At 37.6% G+C, this 18,850-nt stretch overlaps 1 protein-coding gene across 2 annotated transcripts in view; it reads right to left on the bottom strand.

Moving 5' to 3' along the window:
- The window catches only part of GBE1 (1,4-alpha-glucan branching enzyme 1), a 150,490-nt gene that overhangs the window by 82,455 nt on the left and 49,185 nt on the right, over window positions 1–18,850 (bottom strand). For both annotated transcript variants that reach the window (XM_032680022.1, XM_032680023.1), the window contains exons 4-7: window positions 6,260–6,385; window positions 4,200–4,335; window positions 1,216–1,306; window positions 210–419 (exon numbers count right to left, since the gene is read on the bottom strand). In XM_032680022.1, the coding sequence (XP_032535913.1) occupies window positions 210–419; window positions 1,216–1,306; window positions 4,200–4,335; window positions 6,260–6,385 (563 nt within the window). The remainder of the gene's footprint in view (window positions 1–209; window positions 420–1,215; window positions 1,307–4,199; window positions 4,336–6,259; window positions 6,386–18,850) is intronic.

Raw genomic sequence — 18,850 nt, 5'->3', positions numbered from 1 at the left:
TGATGACACAGATGACAGAGGAATAATGAAACCTCAGCACTATCATTTAGTGTTACATTCTAGGTATTTAGACAAGTAGAGGAATTTAACTCCACCTACTGTAACTGCTGAACAACTCAACTGACTTTATTTGGCAAATAGCGTAGTTTTCACAGAACTGGTAAGAAATAATAACCACTAACACAGCTGAAGTGCCATTTTATACCTACTTTGCATAGTCAAAGAGCCTGCTGTCCCAGAGCTGATGGTTTCCTCTGTAACCGGAATGGAAGAAGCAGGAATCCGTCCCGTCAAACTGGTTGAGACCGTCTTCCGAGTTTTTTGAGGCGTGGCTGTGCACCACATCCAGCAGAACCGTGATGCCCATGGAGTGAGCAACGTCAATCATTTCCTTCAGGTCATCTGGAGTTCCGTAGCGGCTGCGGCAGCAAAGTGGGATGTGTTAGGAGTTGTACAAATCGGGACTTACGCTGCCAGTGCCTAACACTGATCAGGAAAACCATGTCGAGGTCAGCAGTCCTCCACCACCACTTGTACACAGGTTATTTTTTCAGCCTCTTAAAGTGTTAGGTTGTAAGTAATAGCTACTACTTAAGCGATTTTTCGTTATAAAAATTGCATCATGCACGCGATGTTTTGCGGAAATAGATTGTTTTATTCTCCCATTTTAATCTATTAATACATAAAATTCAGTATAAAAACTGATACAACTTTAAACTTCTATTAAATATGGAACGTGAATTCATGTTTATCATCAATTTTCACCCAAGGCCTCAAACCTAAGCACAGCCTGTTACAAGCCCGGGAAAAAGTTCCTACAGAACACACAGAGCCATGATTTTAATCAAGTGTATTAGGAGCAAGCAGTGTAGAGTTCTGTTTGTCAGAAAAGAATGCCCTACACATCCTGTCTGCTACTGCCAAGAATTCCACAACACAAAACCCATGCATAAAGACTGCTGAAGGTGGATTACCCAGAATATGCTATGACAGCTGAAGTTACTTATAATCTTTTTGTTTGTATCCTATACAAAGTGATTCACAGAGCAGCTGATCGCTGTGCCAAATTGATTTCAGATTTAAGAGTAAGCCTGAGTAAATACCTAAGCCATTACTTTCCATTAAACACTCACTTGCAAACATACATACAGAGATACTGATTTCAGTGGATGGGAAAGAAGGTAAAAGAACAGATGCTGAAGTACTTAAACCTACCTTGATGCTGCAAAGAAACTTGTGACCTGATAACCAAAACTGGCATAGTATGCATGTTCCATAATAGCCATCAGCTGGACACAGTTATACCCTACAAAAAAAAAAGAAATATAACAAAATATTATGCCTTAATGATAATTAAAAGAGGATTCAACACCTGCAACATTCATGTCACTCTTCTCCCCTTTTAGTTGCCTTTGACTCTAGTGATTTACCACTAAAGACCCAGTAACTTTCAAGAGGCAATTCTACCTAATAGTTTATACTTACATGATCTTCCATTACAAAAGAAACAGTCAATTTGTCAAGTGATCTACACATAACTAGGTATATTGAAACTCCCAGATGTAGAAAGAAATAAGTGATATGTGAGTATAACCTTTATTTAACTTTAGAATATTAGCTATGCCAATCTGCACATCCTGAACTTCTGCTTCACTTTTGACACTTGCAGTCATTGGGTGTGGAGTTATTCACTGGCTACACATACTGTGATAGAATCACAGAACAGTTTCTGTTGGAAGGGACCTTAAAAGATCATCCAGTTCAACTCCTCTGCCATGAGCAGGGACACCCGCCACTAGACCAGATTGCTCAAACCCCTTCCAGGGATGGGGCATCCACAACTTCTCAGGGTAACCTGCACCACCCTCACAGTAAAGAATTTCTTCCTAACACCCAAACTAAACATATCCTCCTTCAATTTAAAGCCATTCCCCCTTGCCCTGTCACTGCATGACCTTCCAAGAAGTCACAGAATCATAGAATCAATCGGGTTGGAAAAGACCTCTGAGATCATCAAGTCCAACCCTTGATTCAACACCACTGAGGTTACCGGACCATGGCGCTGATGCCACATCCAGTCTTATCTTAAAAACCTCCAGAGACAGTGAATCCACCACCTCCCTGGGCAGCCCATTCCAATGGTTGATCGCTCTCTCTGTAAAAAATTTCTTCCTAATGTGCAACCTAAAACTCCCCTGGCACAGTTTAAGATCGTGCCCTCTTGTCCTGCTGTTGGTTGCCTGGAGAAGAGACTGACTCCCACCAGGATCCAACCTCCTTTCAGGGAGCTGTAGGGAGTGATGAGGTCTCCCACTCCACCTTTCCTGTAGGCCCTCTTTCGGTATTGGGAGGGTCCTATAAGGTCTCCCTGAAGCCTTTTCCAGGCTGAACAAACTCAACTCTCTCAGCCTGCCTTCCCAAGAGAGCTGATCCAACCTGATCATCTGATCTTCTCCATGGCCACAGTACTTGCCACACATCCTTAACCAAAGCAATCTTGAATATCAGTGAATAAGTGCCACAGATAACTATCAGGTGAGTACTACCAACAACAGATAACTTTCAGGTTTTATCTACAGGCTGTTAAAACTCACACTACCACCTCTTCTCTTACTTTGAACAAAATCTTCATTCTTTAGTTTAAACAAGATGCTGTGGGGTTTTTTTATTGTTCTTGGGTTTTCTTATAGCTATGACATTTAAAACCAGAGCTATTATTAGAAGACAGTTGGCATGAGCTCAACAATTTGTCAGATTCATTGCTGGTTTATAATTCAGGCTCATTGTACTTATTCTTATTTACAGCATTTTTATAAATAAACAGCAACACAGCATCAAATTAATCTCATTCAATTTGCTTGCTATTTATTTCACTATTTGTCATGCACATATTTTTACAAACTATTAATATATTACAATTCTTATACAGTAATGTCTTTAAAAACTTATCCTAACAAGTAAGACATTCCAAAACTGAATCTAATAGACCTTAAAAATACCTTTAAAAATACTTAACTCCCACAATGTCTACTTAATGTAAATAAGAAGGAACATTAGCTATCTAAATTTGACACTGCTTTTATTTTGAGGTGTATCAGCCTTTTCATGACATTTCTGTACAAAGACAAATTTGTAGGTAAAGCAGAATGCTTTCCTAATTCTGTAAATCATATTAACCTCCTGGAACAAGTGAAATTCCTTGGCAGTAAGGAGTCACAGATACATAATGCTGAATCCAAGTTTACTTTTTGTTGAGGGCTCCCAGACATGTAGATGTCCCTCATCCCACCTGCAAGCTTAACTTTATTCAAGGGCAAAAGTCACATTCTGTGAAACACTGATTTAACATGTAAACCTACATGAAGACATATGGCATATTCAGGGACTCTGATAAATAAAATAAAAAAAAAAAATCAAGTACAAACACAACCACCATACACAGAGATTTCAACTATGGGCGTCACGTTTATTTTACAGCTGAGTGTAACAAAACATATTTCACCACAAGGCACTAAAAGCCAGGAAGCTCTAATACTGTCCACTACAGACAAAGTGCAAAGACACCATGGGAAAAAAATATTCCAAGAGAAATTGAGTAAAACAGTTTTGCTATGCTTCCTGAGATAATGGTGCCAGCTGTTTCATACATCCTCTCCAATATACTAGAAGTTTTTTTCCTGAAGAATATTTTTCACATTTAAAGTTCCCATGTTCTGCTACTTCACAGCTACTGTTCAGGGATTAAAAACAAACAAACAAAAAAATCTACATTGCTTATTCTGGCAAAAAAACCCGAACAAACAAACAAAAAAAAAAAATCCATGTACTTCTTGCCCTCTCCTTAGAATCGAGCTTTACATTAGCAGAGCCATTTTAGAATGTAGTGTTTTCTGAAGACTTTCTCACAAAACCAGCTCCTTTTTTAACTTGAAAAGCATGCTAAAAGCAAACTGCTCTGCAATATTTATCTAGGCTTTAGCAATCACATTTTACTTCAAAACCCGCAAACTGGATTTTGATTCACATAACCTATTTCAGTCTTTGTTTCTCCTCCACAGATTTCACTTGTTTCTAATTTTTGCTCACCTAAAAATCTATTTTTATATATAGCATGTGCAATCAGAAAATGCAACTGTAAATACTTGACAGTTATCTTTTCTAATAAGAGCACAGGTACATAAATCTCTGTTACTACTTACCAAGATCCTTTATTCTAGGTAGTACATTGTGTGTGAAGTTTTTATAAGAAGCTACTTTCCCTTCTGGGGAAGCAATCCCCACATGAGATTCATAGATTCTGAGGCTTTTTAATCTCTTGGGGGAAGGATGCTTATGCTATAAGGAGAGAAAAAAACAAACAAGTTGTCATTAGGAACAGCTTAGGAGTGTTGTCACAATCACATGATTTGCACAAGGTGAAAAGCAATTTAAGGTTTCTTTTGTTTTTTTTCTCCAAGAGCAGAAACATTTCAAAAGTAATTAAGCATTTTAAACTGTTAAAGCAAATATCTCTTTCAAATTAACATTTTTATGAACAAGAAACTGGACATTCATGATTCAACACTTTTCTTGTACCCTTTTTTAATTACATTAAAGTGTACAAACTGATAGTAAACATTGCACTTAGAGTTCTTCTGAATTACTATGAAGCTTGTTTGAAAATAAAAGAGAAAAATAGAAAGATAAGCTTTTATTTTTCAAGCCAACCTGCTTTTTGCAGGTATTTCAAGTTGTCCTGCCTTCTCCAAACTGAAATTTATAAACATTTTGTTCCTAAAGAATACAGTTCCATAGCACAGAATCACCTGTATTTCAATTAGTTAGGACTAAGAAATGATTAAAAAAGTCTGTAGATGAGTACACAGAATTTCCAGATGGGAGAAAATATTTAAAGAATACAGAGGCAATTGAAGTTAATCACAAAACCTCGTCCTTACACTTGAAGAGTTTATACTTGATCAGGATTTTACTTTTTAAAACAAACTGAGAAAGTCTGAGAAACTTTGGAAAACCACTTCGGAAAAGTAATGCTTAGAACTTATTTTTCCCCAGAAGACATTTCTTTTCCTCCCTCTCACAATTAAGAAAAAAATTACAAGATTTTATATTCTATATGTTTGTTTATTATTCCAGTGAAATCTTGAAAAGGTAGGGGAAAAAAATTAAAACCATATATATACGAACAGAAATTAAAGGGACAAGGAGAAGAACAAAACTTTTGGTTGAGGCATGTTGCCTGTGTTTTACTTCCACTGGGCACCTCCCCTATTCATAAAGGGATTCTTTATTTTTTGCAGTAAAGCCTTGTCTGCACCCAAATGTTCTTGCCTCCTTTTCACTCCAGGTCATATCAATCGCTGCATTTCCAATTCCCTCTCCATTTCTTTTTTTACAGAGGATTGAGGTGTCACAAAGCATCAGATATTGTAGGTCACTACCCTGATAAAAACTATACATTTTAATAAGAATTACTATATATCATGTTTTCTATTTTTTTTTTAAGAAAATATTTTCCAGCTGCTTCATAATTTGAGGTGGGTGCTCAAATTTAACTCAGAACAGAGGCTGCAGCGTCTCTTACACAGAACACTGCATACCCTTGTAAAAAACAACAAGAATTGTAACATGAAGTAACATCACTTGGATAGTCTCAAGTTTCCAAATGTTCTCTGAGGGTATTTTTCATATATCAGCTAAAGAGTTCTCTCTCTTACAGCAGTATGTGAGAAGTAAGAGGGCTTTGAACTCAATAAATGGATTTTCCTGATACCAGCAAACTAGGATTTGACTGGAGCATGAGCTTTTTGACTGGAGCACTTTTGAAAGCTTTTTTCTGACTTCATACAACATTGACTTATTATTGAGTACTGAACTTAGCATTTGCAGATAGCTAACTCTTAAATCCAGCACTGATAATTCCCTGCCCTCCTCCATACCAGGAAGGAACATCGAGTCATGGAACAGTTGTCAATCTTGCCTAACAAGTGGGAAACCAAGTTAAAAATACTACTTTAACAGGTAACTATTTTTCATATATTCTACAGAAGAAGGAAAAAAGTAGCTCAAAAACATCCATCATTAAAGTCACCTGTTTTTGTCAAAGCCATGAATAAAACCCCTTCACTTCTCAGGTAGCTACTTTTAACTAGTTTGCAAACCCTCTTTTGTGAAATAACTCTTAGTTTCTTCCAAACAGGGATACAAAGATGACATGACACACGGGTTCATACACCTCTTGAAAATAATATTTAAGCCTTACTATATATGACTGTGGTGGATTCCAGTGCACCCAATCATAATTCACTTTGTCTTCATCACGGACTACATATCTCGCCCAAGGTGAAATACGATAGAGGAGGGCGCCGTTCTGAGCACGAATCACCACCTATAAAATAACCACAACATATGCATGCAGTCACATATAATTCACATAACACCTCCTATGCAAACCATTGTGGGGAATGAAATAGTGCACTATGCAGAAACTTAATTTAAAGGACACACAAATACACAATGCAAGTCGAGAGAGGGAAGAATGACTCTGTTCACTGAGATGATTTGTAAAGGGATAGTGAACCAAACATGCCAGACACAGGAGTGATGCTCATGAGCAAGAGCTGAAAGGTGAGGATATATACAGGCTTTATAGAAGTAATGGGAGAAAAAGCCTTCCCAAATGGATTACTGCTAGGTTCCCTAATTTCCCCTGTCATTGCTATTTCCTTTCTGTGTTCTCATAAATTTAAATAGACATGCAATATAACGCTATGAAGATGAGAACTGTGATTTCTTTACTTAGCAAACAATTTAATAAGCCAATTTTAATATCTTAATTTCATCTTCTTTTCTATGCTCTGTGAGTCCTTACCACTGTCATATAGACCAGAACCACAAATAACACAAGAAAGCACAGGACAGCTTTTGGGTCAAAAAGGGGGAAAAGTGAAATTTGAATTGCTGGGTTTCTTCTGCTGCTTTTCAGTGTCTCTGTTATCCTTCCTAAAACAAAGTATTACTGTTGGTTTTACTCTCCAATTTGGTTTCCTCTATTTTATAAGAGGTCATGAAAAGGGACCATTATTTCCTTCTAAAGCTCACAAAGCTTCCCTTCACCAGAAAGAGTGACCAAACACAAACTAGGAGCTCTTTTGGACTACTTTAATTTTACAAAAGAAAAGCAAAATTGAAATAATGGTTAGGATGATGTTGAACTAGGACCTTGCAGAAGACATTGCATTTGAGGAGGTGATGTTGCTGACTGGAAGAGTGTTGCATGTTTAGGAAGTAGGGCCAACAGGTCCATGCTGTGCTGTGTCCCCTGGCTGCAGGACAAACCTCAGCATCACCCCCCGTGGTGATGTTGACTCTGCCACCTGTATGGCCTTGCCTTTGGTCGCAAGTGAAGCACGAAATTCTCACAAGAAAAGAACTCTTGTTAGAAGTAGAGTTGTTCTCTTGCAAAAAAAATTATACATACTAACTGGAATGACCAAAGGGGAGAGCTTCTCTCCAGGGACAGGATCTGTTCCACCCAGCATGCCACAGCAAAATCTACCAGGGCACTGTCTGATGCCACATTAATGCAGACGGCCAAGCATTTGAAGGTGACTTCCTCTTATTCCATCTAATTGAAACAGTTATCCTATGAAGCCAATTGTTGTCATACCTTTCTTCTTCAGATGCAGAATCCTGCTCCACCTCTCTCACTTCCCTTCACCCCATCTCACCTCCCCAGTGCAGAAGGAACAGTACCACTCTGGTTTTGCTTGGTATCTTGGCTGCCATTATAACAGTAACACAGAAGGTTTGCAAATTTACAACCTAAAAATGTACAAGCAAGTGAAGTCCTGGAATTCTTAATTCTGCTTTTGTTAAGAAATCGATGGCTGGGTTTTTTTAAAAAAGTGTCTTTTCTTTGCTCCCAATTCCTAACACATAGTCTGGAAGAGGAGAATTATCAAAGAATTGCCTTTTCGCCTCCGGCAAGTGTCTTTCCTTGTTTTGATAATCTGTATCCTTAACCTAACCACAGAAGAAAGTAGAATCACAGTATCATAGAATAGGTCAGTTGGAGGGGACCTTTTTAAGGCCATCTAAACCAGCAAGGAGGAAAATATGCAGAAAGCTGATGGAAGCTGATAGAGTAAGGCAAGGAAGTAGGATTGCTGCATCTCAGTACGTACTATTACAACAACTCCAATTCAAAATAGGTCTTATAGGAAGGAGTAATTGAGACTAACCACCTCATCAGACAAAGCTGAGGAAGTTATTGAAAACACTGTACAGTTGCATGGAAAATTTCTTCTGGTAACTGTGCTAGAAAAGCTGGCCCAAAGAGTATTTCTGCATATTATGTCAGCACTATTAGGATCCTTCTTGCTGATAGCATTGACAATTTGCAAGTTACTCTTAAAATAATAAAGCTTATCTCCTCTTTCTGATAATATACTTCTGATGATGCTATTGCTTCTTTTATTATTTTCTCCTGATTTACCTATCACAGAAGTAAGATGATCACTGAATACAAAAACCATAACTAATTATTCGTGTTGGCAATCCTTTTTCTTTAATATTTTAGGGCAATTTATACTTGACAGGCTTATGAGGGGTGGGCACCACTTAAGAAATATGAAGTAATTTATCTACATTCAGAACATTATTTAATTAGATGCAGTACTAGTTTAATCCAAAAATGATCCTGGAGGGGGGGAAAGTTTATTTATTATGATATACAAAACCCAGTCATGCACTGTCTTCAATTTAAACCGTTAAGCAAAGAAAAACAGTTAAGAAAAAGAGAGATTATAAATCCATTTCAATGAGCAGCCAGTTATCTCACTTTTTAAACTCACACTTCTAGAGTTATGCTGCACATGTTAAATAACCATAGCTCTGTATCCCATCCTTCTGACAACATATAAGAACTTCTGTTGCTCTGTAGTCACTCAGCTCAAATTGACCACACTTTCCCTCACTTTTGAGGCATCAGTGCATTTGATTTACCAGCTTTCCAGGAGTCATTTTGTTGAAGTTCTAGCTTTGCTTTCATTCGAAACATCTGCAAAGTCAAGTTTAATGGTTGGATTTTTCAGGAACTGAGAGACTTATAGGGACTCATACAAGTTTCTATCAACTTTCACAGACAGAATTTTAATAGCTAGAACCAAAACTTCCAAGAAGAAAAGACAAACATTTATTTGTCATATATTATAATAGTAACAATGTCAATACATTAACTGGTGGTGGAAATCTACCACTCTCTCTCAGAGTTGGGTTTACACACTTTAACAGTATTAGACTTTAGAGTCTGTTCTATTTTAAGGCTCACAATCTAAATTTTGGGGTTCATTTATTTTAAAACTTTACTTTCAGTTCTATTACGTGAAGATAAGAAAACTTTCATTGCTTAAAGGAAAAGGATATATTTATCCAACAACAGAAGCCAGAAAATTTAACCATGCCAATATCAGAAAAAAAAAAAAATCACTAAACAAATTCATTGCCTTCTTCACAGTGTAGGAGGTCTTAAATATTTTTCAAATATATCCAGCCATGGTTGTAGATTAACCTCACTATAACAGTAGAAACCTCAGTTTTGCTTATGTGTTGCTTTAAGTTTTGAACATCATGGGTTGTGCACAGAGAAAGTAGAGTCAAAAGGAACATCACTAACACAGAAAAGGAATCCTTACAACACTAAAGCTGGTAAAGTTGAATCATTTCAGTGTCTAGTTTACAGAAGCATAATCAACACAATATTCTTAAACTTCTATCAAGTGATCCCAGATAAATTCAATTCTTGATTCCTACGCTTGCTTAACACTTTTCTTAATTTTATGTGAATCTCATTTACAGAATCACTCCTAGGTTTAATTACCAAGCTCTGCACTCAATCAACTTATTCTTCTCTCCTGATACTGTAGAAGGTTGATCTATAAGCTATAAATAGAAAGACTTCAAATAATATTTTCTAAAGATTATTGGGACAGAAACCCTACACCATCATGCCTGGTTGACACATGAGGAAAAAAAAAAAACAAACAAACAAACTGCAAAAAGCTGAATGATGCCACAAAACAAAGAGCAATTCGGCCCAAGACTGACAAAAATAACACTAATGAAAACACCCCAACAGCTTTCATTCCCATATTTGCTTTGGTATTTCTTGAAATAATTGCACCCAATTAAAAGCTGTACTAAAAGGAGTAATAATATAAAACACATACAAAACCAAGACAGATAAAACCTCTTGCTCCACTCACCCCAAACTATTACTTTTGGTCCATTCTCTACAGTGTTCAGATATAAAAAGTATCTGCCATGTATACTCTGCACATGCTGCTATGAGTTTTGTATGTATAAAGAATACTGAATATAGTCACTACACAGCCCTTTTGACAAAGTACCTCTAAGTGTATTCAATAGATACTGTATTTTTGCTCCAAATCAGTCTGAACTGAGTAAAACCAATTTCAGAAAACTTGCAGCTTAAGGTAGCTACCATTAAGTCCATCAACGCTTTATAGGTGACTTTATATTTTCTAATTAACTCAAGAAAATGTTCTCTAAAGAACATATATAACATTATGATGTTCGTTAAATTGGCTTCTTCAAACTGGCCTTGGGATTTACCTACTTCATTTTCAAGAGCTATGTCTTTGTTCTTTCCTTAAGGTATATGAGGAGGCACACCACACCATTTGATATAAAGACTACTGTTTGTTTAAACTGTTAAAAATACCCCAAACTGGTTAAGAAGAAAGAAATCTGTATCTCAAAGAAGTGTTACATTTACAAAATGACAGATGTAAAGAACTGGTCACCATCTACATTAAACATGTCTTTGTCTGAAACACAAGATAAAGTAGTATTTTCCTGTCAAACTGCATAATAGAAGGACAACATAATGGTTATTTTTTTGTGTGTATAGAAGGAAGTCTCTTAAAACAGCCAGTCTCTGTTCAGAATTCTATTAAAAAGTCTTTCCCCAACTTGCCCAATCTCCAAGGTGTCTCACCCAGCAGAAATTTCTAATAAAATAATGTAGAAGATTCAAAGTTAGTCATGCCAAATTTGCCTACCTCAGCTCTACAAATGGTTCACCCTGAGTAGTTTTGGGTTTTTTTCCCCCCCTCCTCTGGTGGTAAATACATTCAGATAATTTGTAAAAATGCAAAATCCTTGATGAGACCATTGAAAGTCATATGATTTTGGCTTCCAAGTGAAATATAAATACATGTAAATAAATGCTCTCCCATAAGTAAGTGTCAGAAAGACAGAACTAAAGCATCCTTCAAAACTTGACATTAAAAAGTCAATTTGCTCTAAAAGTGAACATGGCACAGATATACAATTTATATTAGCCCAACTGTAAAACAACAAGAGTGAAGATCTTCACCTAAAGCTGCACATCTTTTGTATGCAAAGGTTAAAAATGTGTGGTTTGTATTCACTTTCCATTATAGAGATGTTGGGTGTATTTTCAAAATTTCTATCTGAAGGGTTTAGCCCACTTGAAGTTTAGCATCCAAACCCACTGTAATTAGAGGAGTAGATTTCGTAGATGAATACACCCAAGATAGCAAAAACATGTGTTGGTAACCTGAGGTTTAAGGCTTCAGTGCTACTTCAGTGGTTAATTTTGAAGTAAAAACTTTCTGATCAGAATAAAAATCAGTACAAAAATGAATGCATGGTTGTTGTAAAAGGAAATCCATAACCTACAAAGACTGGCTTTGAAGGTATGCAAAAACTGGTGTGCAAAAATTATCCAAACGCTGGACTGCTGAAAGACAAGGCAGGACCTAAATCTCAAAAGAACATTAGTATAAAAGTAACATTGTTCACTAGAGTACAGGAAAGTCATGAAATGGAGAGTTAGCTATAGGATAAAACTAAGTATAGAGGTTATGGGTCTGTTTGGATGATCTTTAAAACTCTCAGAAGGAGTTTATTACAGTTAAGGGGAAAACACCACTCTGAGGACAGTCCAGTGCCATAAAGAAAAAGGCAATAACACATTTGGAGCAATTCAGAAGCTGAAATAGGCTCCACTTAATGTAATGGTGCTGCCAATGCAGAACAAGCAAGATTCAGGGGCCTTGAGTTTTCTGACATTTGAGACTCTTGGGTATCCCACTATTCTACCCTTCCAAAACAGCACAGGTCTTCCATATCATCTCTAGTATATCTGACAACCCCTTCTGGATGTCTCAGGGCATTTAAAGGAAAACTCTGCACTTACAGCCAGGCAACTTTCAACTTACTGTGACTCAGGGAAATTTGCTGGCTATTTATAAACAGAAGCCACACATTTTTTCTTACACTGTCTACAATGATATAAATCTGAAAGTTTTGCAACACTTTAGAAGTTCTCTCACAAATGTAGATAAAAAGTAAGCCCATGTGTAAAATGGAGTTTAATATGGCCATGCTATTAATGACAGACATTGATGTTTTCACAGATGAAACTGTGCAGAAACAGGCCACAAACCACTGCATTTGAACTGCACTTAAAATTCAAATATCTATGAATAACCCTTTTTTCTTTTTGTGTTTGCCTACCTTCATCTTCTCTTCACATCAGCTCCATTTGGCTACCTCAGCTTCCACTCTACACATACACAGATCTTCAGAACAGGGTGAGAGAATAATTCAAGTGACAGCTAAACAAAAGACTGAGCAATTTCTCTGCTCAGCTACCATTCCTTTAGGTGTCAGTTCCTGCATTTAAAGCAGACTTCAATTCCATACACGAGCATTTTATTTGATTATGATGTGTGCTTCCATAAGGTGTCTGCCTCTGTTTCCACTGACTAGAATATAGGGTCAAACAACAGAAATAAAAAGCCCTGTTGCCTTGATGATTCCTTATTTTTCAGATACCTATTTTCATTTACCACTATCAACTGGTGGGTTTGTTGTTTTTTTTTTAAGACAAAAGAATAAAGAGTTTAAACATATTTCTGCTGTTTGAGAAATTTGTGATACAGTGGTTTGTCATTTATACTCAATTTGAGGCAAGGAAAATGAGGAACTGATAACTAGATAACTGGAATATATGCAAGCCAATAAACTGCTCTGAAACACTGTATTATTATTTCATTACTTTAATAGCTTGAAAGCAGTTGAAATGATTGTTGGTGTACGTGGCTTTTAATACAACAATGAAATTAAATCAGCCATCAAACCAACAATAGCTAATATAATGAGAGAATGGACTAGCTTTAATATAAATATGGAAATGTCAGTGACTTGTTATTTATATAAGGGCAATAAGCTATTATTTCAGTGTTTTACAATCTATAGCATTTCATTAGCTTCAGATCTACTCATTTCTGAGACAAGATTACCCAAATTCGAAAGCCACAGGAGCACAGGTGGAAACACCACCTCATCTCAGTAATATACATCTGATTTAAAAGCAAGTTCAGCCCCAAATCTAAAAGGTGGACAGGATAAACTGTTAAGAGACTCTCCAGGAAGTTTGTTAGGTGCCATAACAACATAACCAAATTTTTCTACTGCATGAAATGTAGTAGAAATTTAATATCACGGGATTTCCCTCCCTCGGTTCTTCTATAAGTGCAAGGAAAACAAAACCCACTACTTGTACACAAAGATGGTTTTTGGTATAATGTGCACTGTAGACAAATAAAGACTACATTTTGACTTTTGCAGAAATAGAGTAAACAAGAGAAAGCACTAATAATTTACAAGAATACAAAAGATTCTGACCCAATATACTTCAGACACATTGCTGCTGTAAGAAAACCTCGTCTTAAATTTTATTTCATAAATGCTGTTGAGTTTCAAAGACAGTTCCTGCATTCTAGACACTGATACAATCCTACTGTAAGATCATTTATCTTTTTCTTAAAATTGTTGATCCTTTTCTCAACTCCCTCAAGTTGCTACAGAAACAGAGAATCACAGAATTGTTTAGGTTGGAAAAGATCAGAGTCCAGCATCACTGTGTTTACCACTAAACCACGTCCCCAGCTGCCATATCCACATGTTTTCTAGAACACTTACAGGGATGGCAATTCCCTCACTTCCCTGGGCAGCTTGTTCCAATGCCTGACCACCCAACTTTTTCCTAAGATCGAATCCACGTGTCCCCGGCTTGACTTGGGGATTTTCCTCTCATCCTGTCACTTGTTACCCGGGAGAAGAGACCGATCCCCACCTTGCTACCATCCATCAGCTGAAAGTGCCTTTCCCTGCACACCTCAGCCATCACCTTTTCTTCCACAAAGCAAACCCAATCCTGAGTTTAGCCCCTAGGATACAACACACAGTTCTGACAAGCTTTTGCCAGTGGATGATGTAAATTGAGCCCATTTACAAGAGCAGCTGAAATCACATCACCACCCCACCCTCCTCACACACACAGGAGAAGGTGGAAGAGGGTAACTATTACCAGCCTCTTTCTACAGGTCAGCACTGGTTTGGGAGAGAAGCACTACAGTCTAGAGGGTATGTTTGGCTCTTAAAACATGGCACCACAGCAGAACACATTTTGCTAATGCAATGCAACCTGCTGCAGAACCCAGGGCCAGAATTTAAACTTTCTTGGCTGACAGTTCGCTTCAAAGAAAGTGTAGATAAAAATACAAAAGCCTGAAAAAAAAAATTGGGATCTAACAGCACTGTTGAGAGCATTATTCTGTAATTGTCTCACTCTACCTGACAGATTTTTAGAGGCCAGATAAAACATTTCTCTCTCTAATAGCCTCAGAAATAGAAGGCAAGGAATGAAGAAGCAAACACAGCATCACTAGTGCCTCGCTCCTCTTGCTACTGCACAGCCCTTCCTAACAAAGCTCGGGGGAGGCAGCAAGGAGGAAAAGGAATCAGAAGCTGTTCAACACTTCAGCTTCCCCTAGTCAGGAGCACCTTTCCAAATGGACCCTCCACCCAAACTGGTGGGGTAAGACACATGGTAAATGGGAGATCTTCCAGAACTCAACTTCCTCTGAAAAGCTTTACCATACTCCATTCCTGCCGTTCCCAACAGCCAAGAAATCAAGCGTATCTGTCAAGGTGCTCGCAGTCACTGAAGTTATTTCCTAACAGCGAATTGAGAACAAACCTTGAAATTAAGTTTTGCAAAGAATGGACAGCATGTTGCTTCTTCCAGGCTGTTCTCCTTCCTAAATTGCAAAATCAGTTACACTGGAAAGGAAAAGTAATAAAACACCAGGCACATTATTCAGAGTCTCCCTTTCTCCAGCTTTATTTTCCTTATCAATTTACAGTTACTGTCAAAACTAAGTCAGCTGATACAAAGCTGTCTGGTTTGTTCTTTTTCTTCCAAGAAATTTTCTGGCAATTAAATCAGCTAAAGGGCAAGCATTCAAATCAAATATTGAAAAAATATTCCTTAGTTATCAGACACAAAATAGTGCTTGTGAGCTGGTTTACATGTTTAACAAAGTTCTGCAGATGAGTTTGTGTAGTTCAGAAATCACTGGAGACAGATTTATTTGCTGTGCAAACTATTTTTCTGTAAATATGTCATGACATCAGCTTTCATAATCTAAACTTATTAGGGATATTAAATATTTGTTCACAATTCCCCCTTCTTTCAGCTTGCCTTCTCCCCCAGGGAAAGAAAACAAATTAAAAATAAAGTACAATCAAGATATGAAAGAAGTAAAAGCCTATCTTCTAAGCCAAGTAACAAAGTCATGCCTTGACTTTCCAAAAGAGGGAGATATAGCTCCATTTGTGATTTAAGTATTTCTATTGCTTTCAAGAACTTATGAACATGTTTACCTAGTTTACTAGATCAGATTAAAATGGAAAGCTTTTGCTCTTTTTTTTATTTCCATGTTTCTCTTAGAAAACTGAGAAAAATTAGTAAATAGTAACAAAAAAAAAAAAACCAGGAAACTCTGTATTATCTGTTTGAATATAAAACTAACTCAAAAGATGAAGCCAGTAACCCAGTATTACAAAATATCTATACAGAGAGAGATAAAAACAACATAGGAAAAATCAAACTGTTAAAATCCAGGAAACCATAGGAGAGTTGTTAAAAATGAAAGCAGCATCACACAGAAACATTCCCAATTGATTTTAACAGGCACAGGTGTAGGGACAATCCTTCACTTAATCATCCAGGTACATGGATTTATAATTGTTAGCTACACAAGGGTGGCATCATTAGGTATGAGGGACAACCGGTTTATTTTCACGAAGGAATAACACACGTTTGTGCTGAGGGACAGCATTCAAACTTTTCTTTGAGTCTAGAATCCAGATTTTGACAACTTTTTCCAAAATGAAAATCAATAAATCAAAGGAAAACTGGAAACTCTAAAACACAGTTCAAAAAATACTTTTTCTGCCACTATGACTTAACCAGAATCAAGTTACCATAACAACAGTGGTGTAGCTCAAATACTATTAAAATTTGTAGGCATGATATAAAAACATTCCCACATGTATTATGTTAGCCCCTTAATTAAGATGCTTGGGGTACAAAAGCATGGTTTGAAAAGCAACCATAATAAAGCACATTAACACATAATAAGTGTAAATTATTAGAGTTGCTTCAAGCCATGTAAAGCAGAAAAGAAGCTGAGGAAGTATGTAACAGGGGCACCCAAGCACCCACTCATCCTCACAGCTATGAAGAATTTGTATAAAGGACAACTGCTGCATAATGCACCTTGAAACTGGGTGCTTGTGGCATTGTGGGTTTACTTTTTGATTCTCCATTCACAGCTGTTTCAAACTGACAGTGAAACACCTTTTGGAGATGAGGCAGGTCATGCTCAACACCTCTGCTGCCTGTCACATACTCCCACAGTGCCTTATGAACTGGGGTAGTCTACAGCCCCCAATGGTCCTTCCCCTGTCCTCTCCCTCCTGTTGCTGTCATCTCCCTGTCCAACAATTCAGGAGACCTTAAGTCACACTCTCTTTGCTGGATAATAAAAAAGTGCAGTGAATGGTGATGTGTTTCCTCCATGCTGAGCTCACCTGATTCTCCCCACACATTGTTAAGTGCTTTACCTCAACTGCTTTTCAATATTCTAAAGTAGCATACCTTGAATATTTTATCACAATGCCTCAGAGGAGTCCCCCTCAAACAGCTCCAGTGTTGGCTGTGCTGCCAATATGGATTCCATCTGGCAAGACTTGGGCATCCAAGGTGTGGAGTAAGTCCACTGGAATACCAAAGTTTATCTTCGACTTTCTCCTTGACCTATAGTCTTCTCTGAACAGACACAAATACAGCTGCAAGTCAGGAAGTATTTGCCAGTAAGTCACACTGAAGAGAATGTCAGGCAGGAGCTTTACCTAATTACTGGCCATATCCTCAAAACAAAACCAATTCCCACAAGAATCACAGCCATGTCTATATATCTCATATGGACTCTCAAATTCCATTTCAAGACCTATTCTTCTTTAAGATCTCTCTACCTTTTCCTCAAAAAACCCCCACATTTTGCTTTAACATACACCTAATAGCAATTGAAACAATTAGTCTTCTGTATGGATGAACTAAAAGCAAAGTATCTCCAAATAGCAAAATTGCAACACAATATAATTGTGCAACCTTCAAGTCACAGGAGAACTGAGCCTGCCAAAACAACTGAACAAGAATATTTAAAAGTGCTGAGCTCAGTCTGCTAAAAAGGCTCCAAAGAGCAACAGTCCACTGCTTTACAATGGTTCATTGCTCCTACAACCTCTCCTATGAGTCCACCAGTAGTTGCACATTGTTTACTAAATCCAAACAGGCAATGTCAAGAGACCATTTACCTCCCAAGGAGTTCACAACTCTTCCTGCTAGGAAACCCAATCTGTAACCCAGAAAAGTCCACAACAACTTGCTGAAGGGTCATGGCTCACAATCAAGCAATGAAACATGAATATTGCCACTGATTTAGCAAATGTTTTACTTCCATTCAGCACTGCTGTTATCTAGAAAAACATATGCTGATGACTTTAGACCTGTTTCACAAAGTTCAAAATCCCAGGAATGCCACTGTTGCTTCTTGCACATAGGTTATACACCATGATGCTGCAGAACACTTGTTTCATTCCCTGTTCAACTCTGCAGACCTGGAATTTTTTTTTAATTTGCACCCTGCACACCATTTAAGACATGAAATTTAAGTGACACAGAACTTTGCAAATTGAGCAAGGATACTCCCTTTACCCCCCAGCTAAGGTGAAAACCAGACCAATCAGAAGTGTTTATCTTTGTACATGAAAGGAAACAGCAAACACTTTATCAGGAAGCTTCCCATTGAAATCAAGTTTAGTATCTCTGCTCAGGGTACCTGAGGCTCCCTTTGCAAAAGCTGTCTCACTGCACATAACCTATTTCACAATGAGAACAATCTCCCCAGGGAAGTGCTGGATTCCCCAGTGTTGGACAGGATGCTGGCCCACCATGACTAGACCACGCTCTTCCCAAGAAAGGTGGCACCAGATGATCCTTGAGGTCCCTTCCAACCCAGTATTCCATGTTTCTATTTGCATCTTATGTTACTGAAAGTCCACCACATCTTTAACACTTTTACACCTAGCATCTTAACCACCAGCCTGTTATCCCATTCTTAAAAACTTTCCTGGGTTTTCATACTCATTAAAAACACCTTCACATTTTTGACTGCAGACTGCTTGAAGTGCACGAGGCCTGAACTCAATGCTGGTCTGATATTTTACTGCTGGACCTCCTGATCAGGAGGGTCAGCTGCAACACCATCTATTTCATCAGTGACAGTAATTACACTTGATGAATTTTACTAACAGTGGTTCCCTGACACTGATTAACCTACCTGCTCACTATACTTGATTTCTTTTCAAGGTTTACAAGCTAGACAGA

This window comes from Chiroxiphia lanceolata, chromosome 2, assembly GCF_009829145.1.
Source record: "Chiroxiphia lanceolata isolate bChiLan1 chromosome 2, bChiLan1.pri, whole genome shotgun sequence".
NCBI lineage: Eukaryota > Metazoa > Chordata > Aves > Passeriformes > Pipridae > Chiroxiphia > Chiroxiphia lanceolata.
Note: the sequence above shows the minus strand (reverse complement) of the source record. Positions and strands in the feature narration are given on the sequence as shown.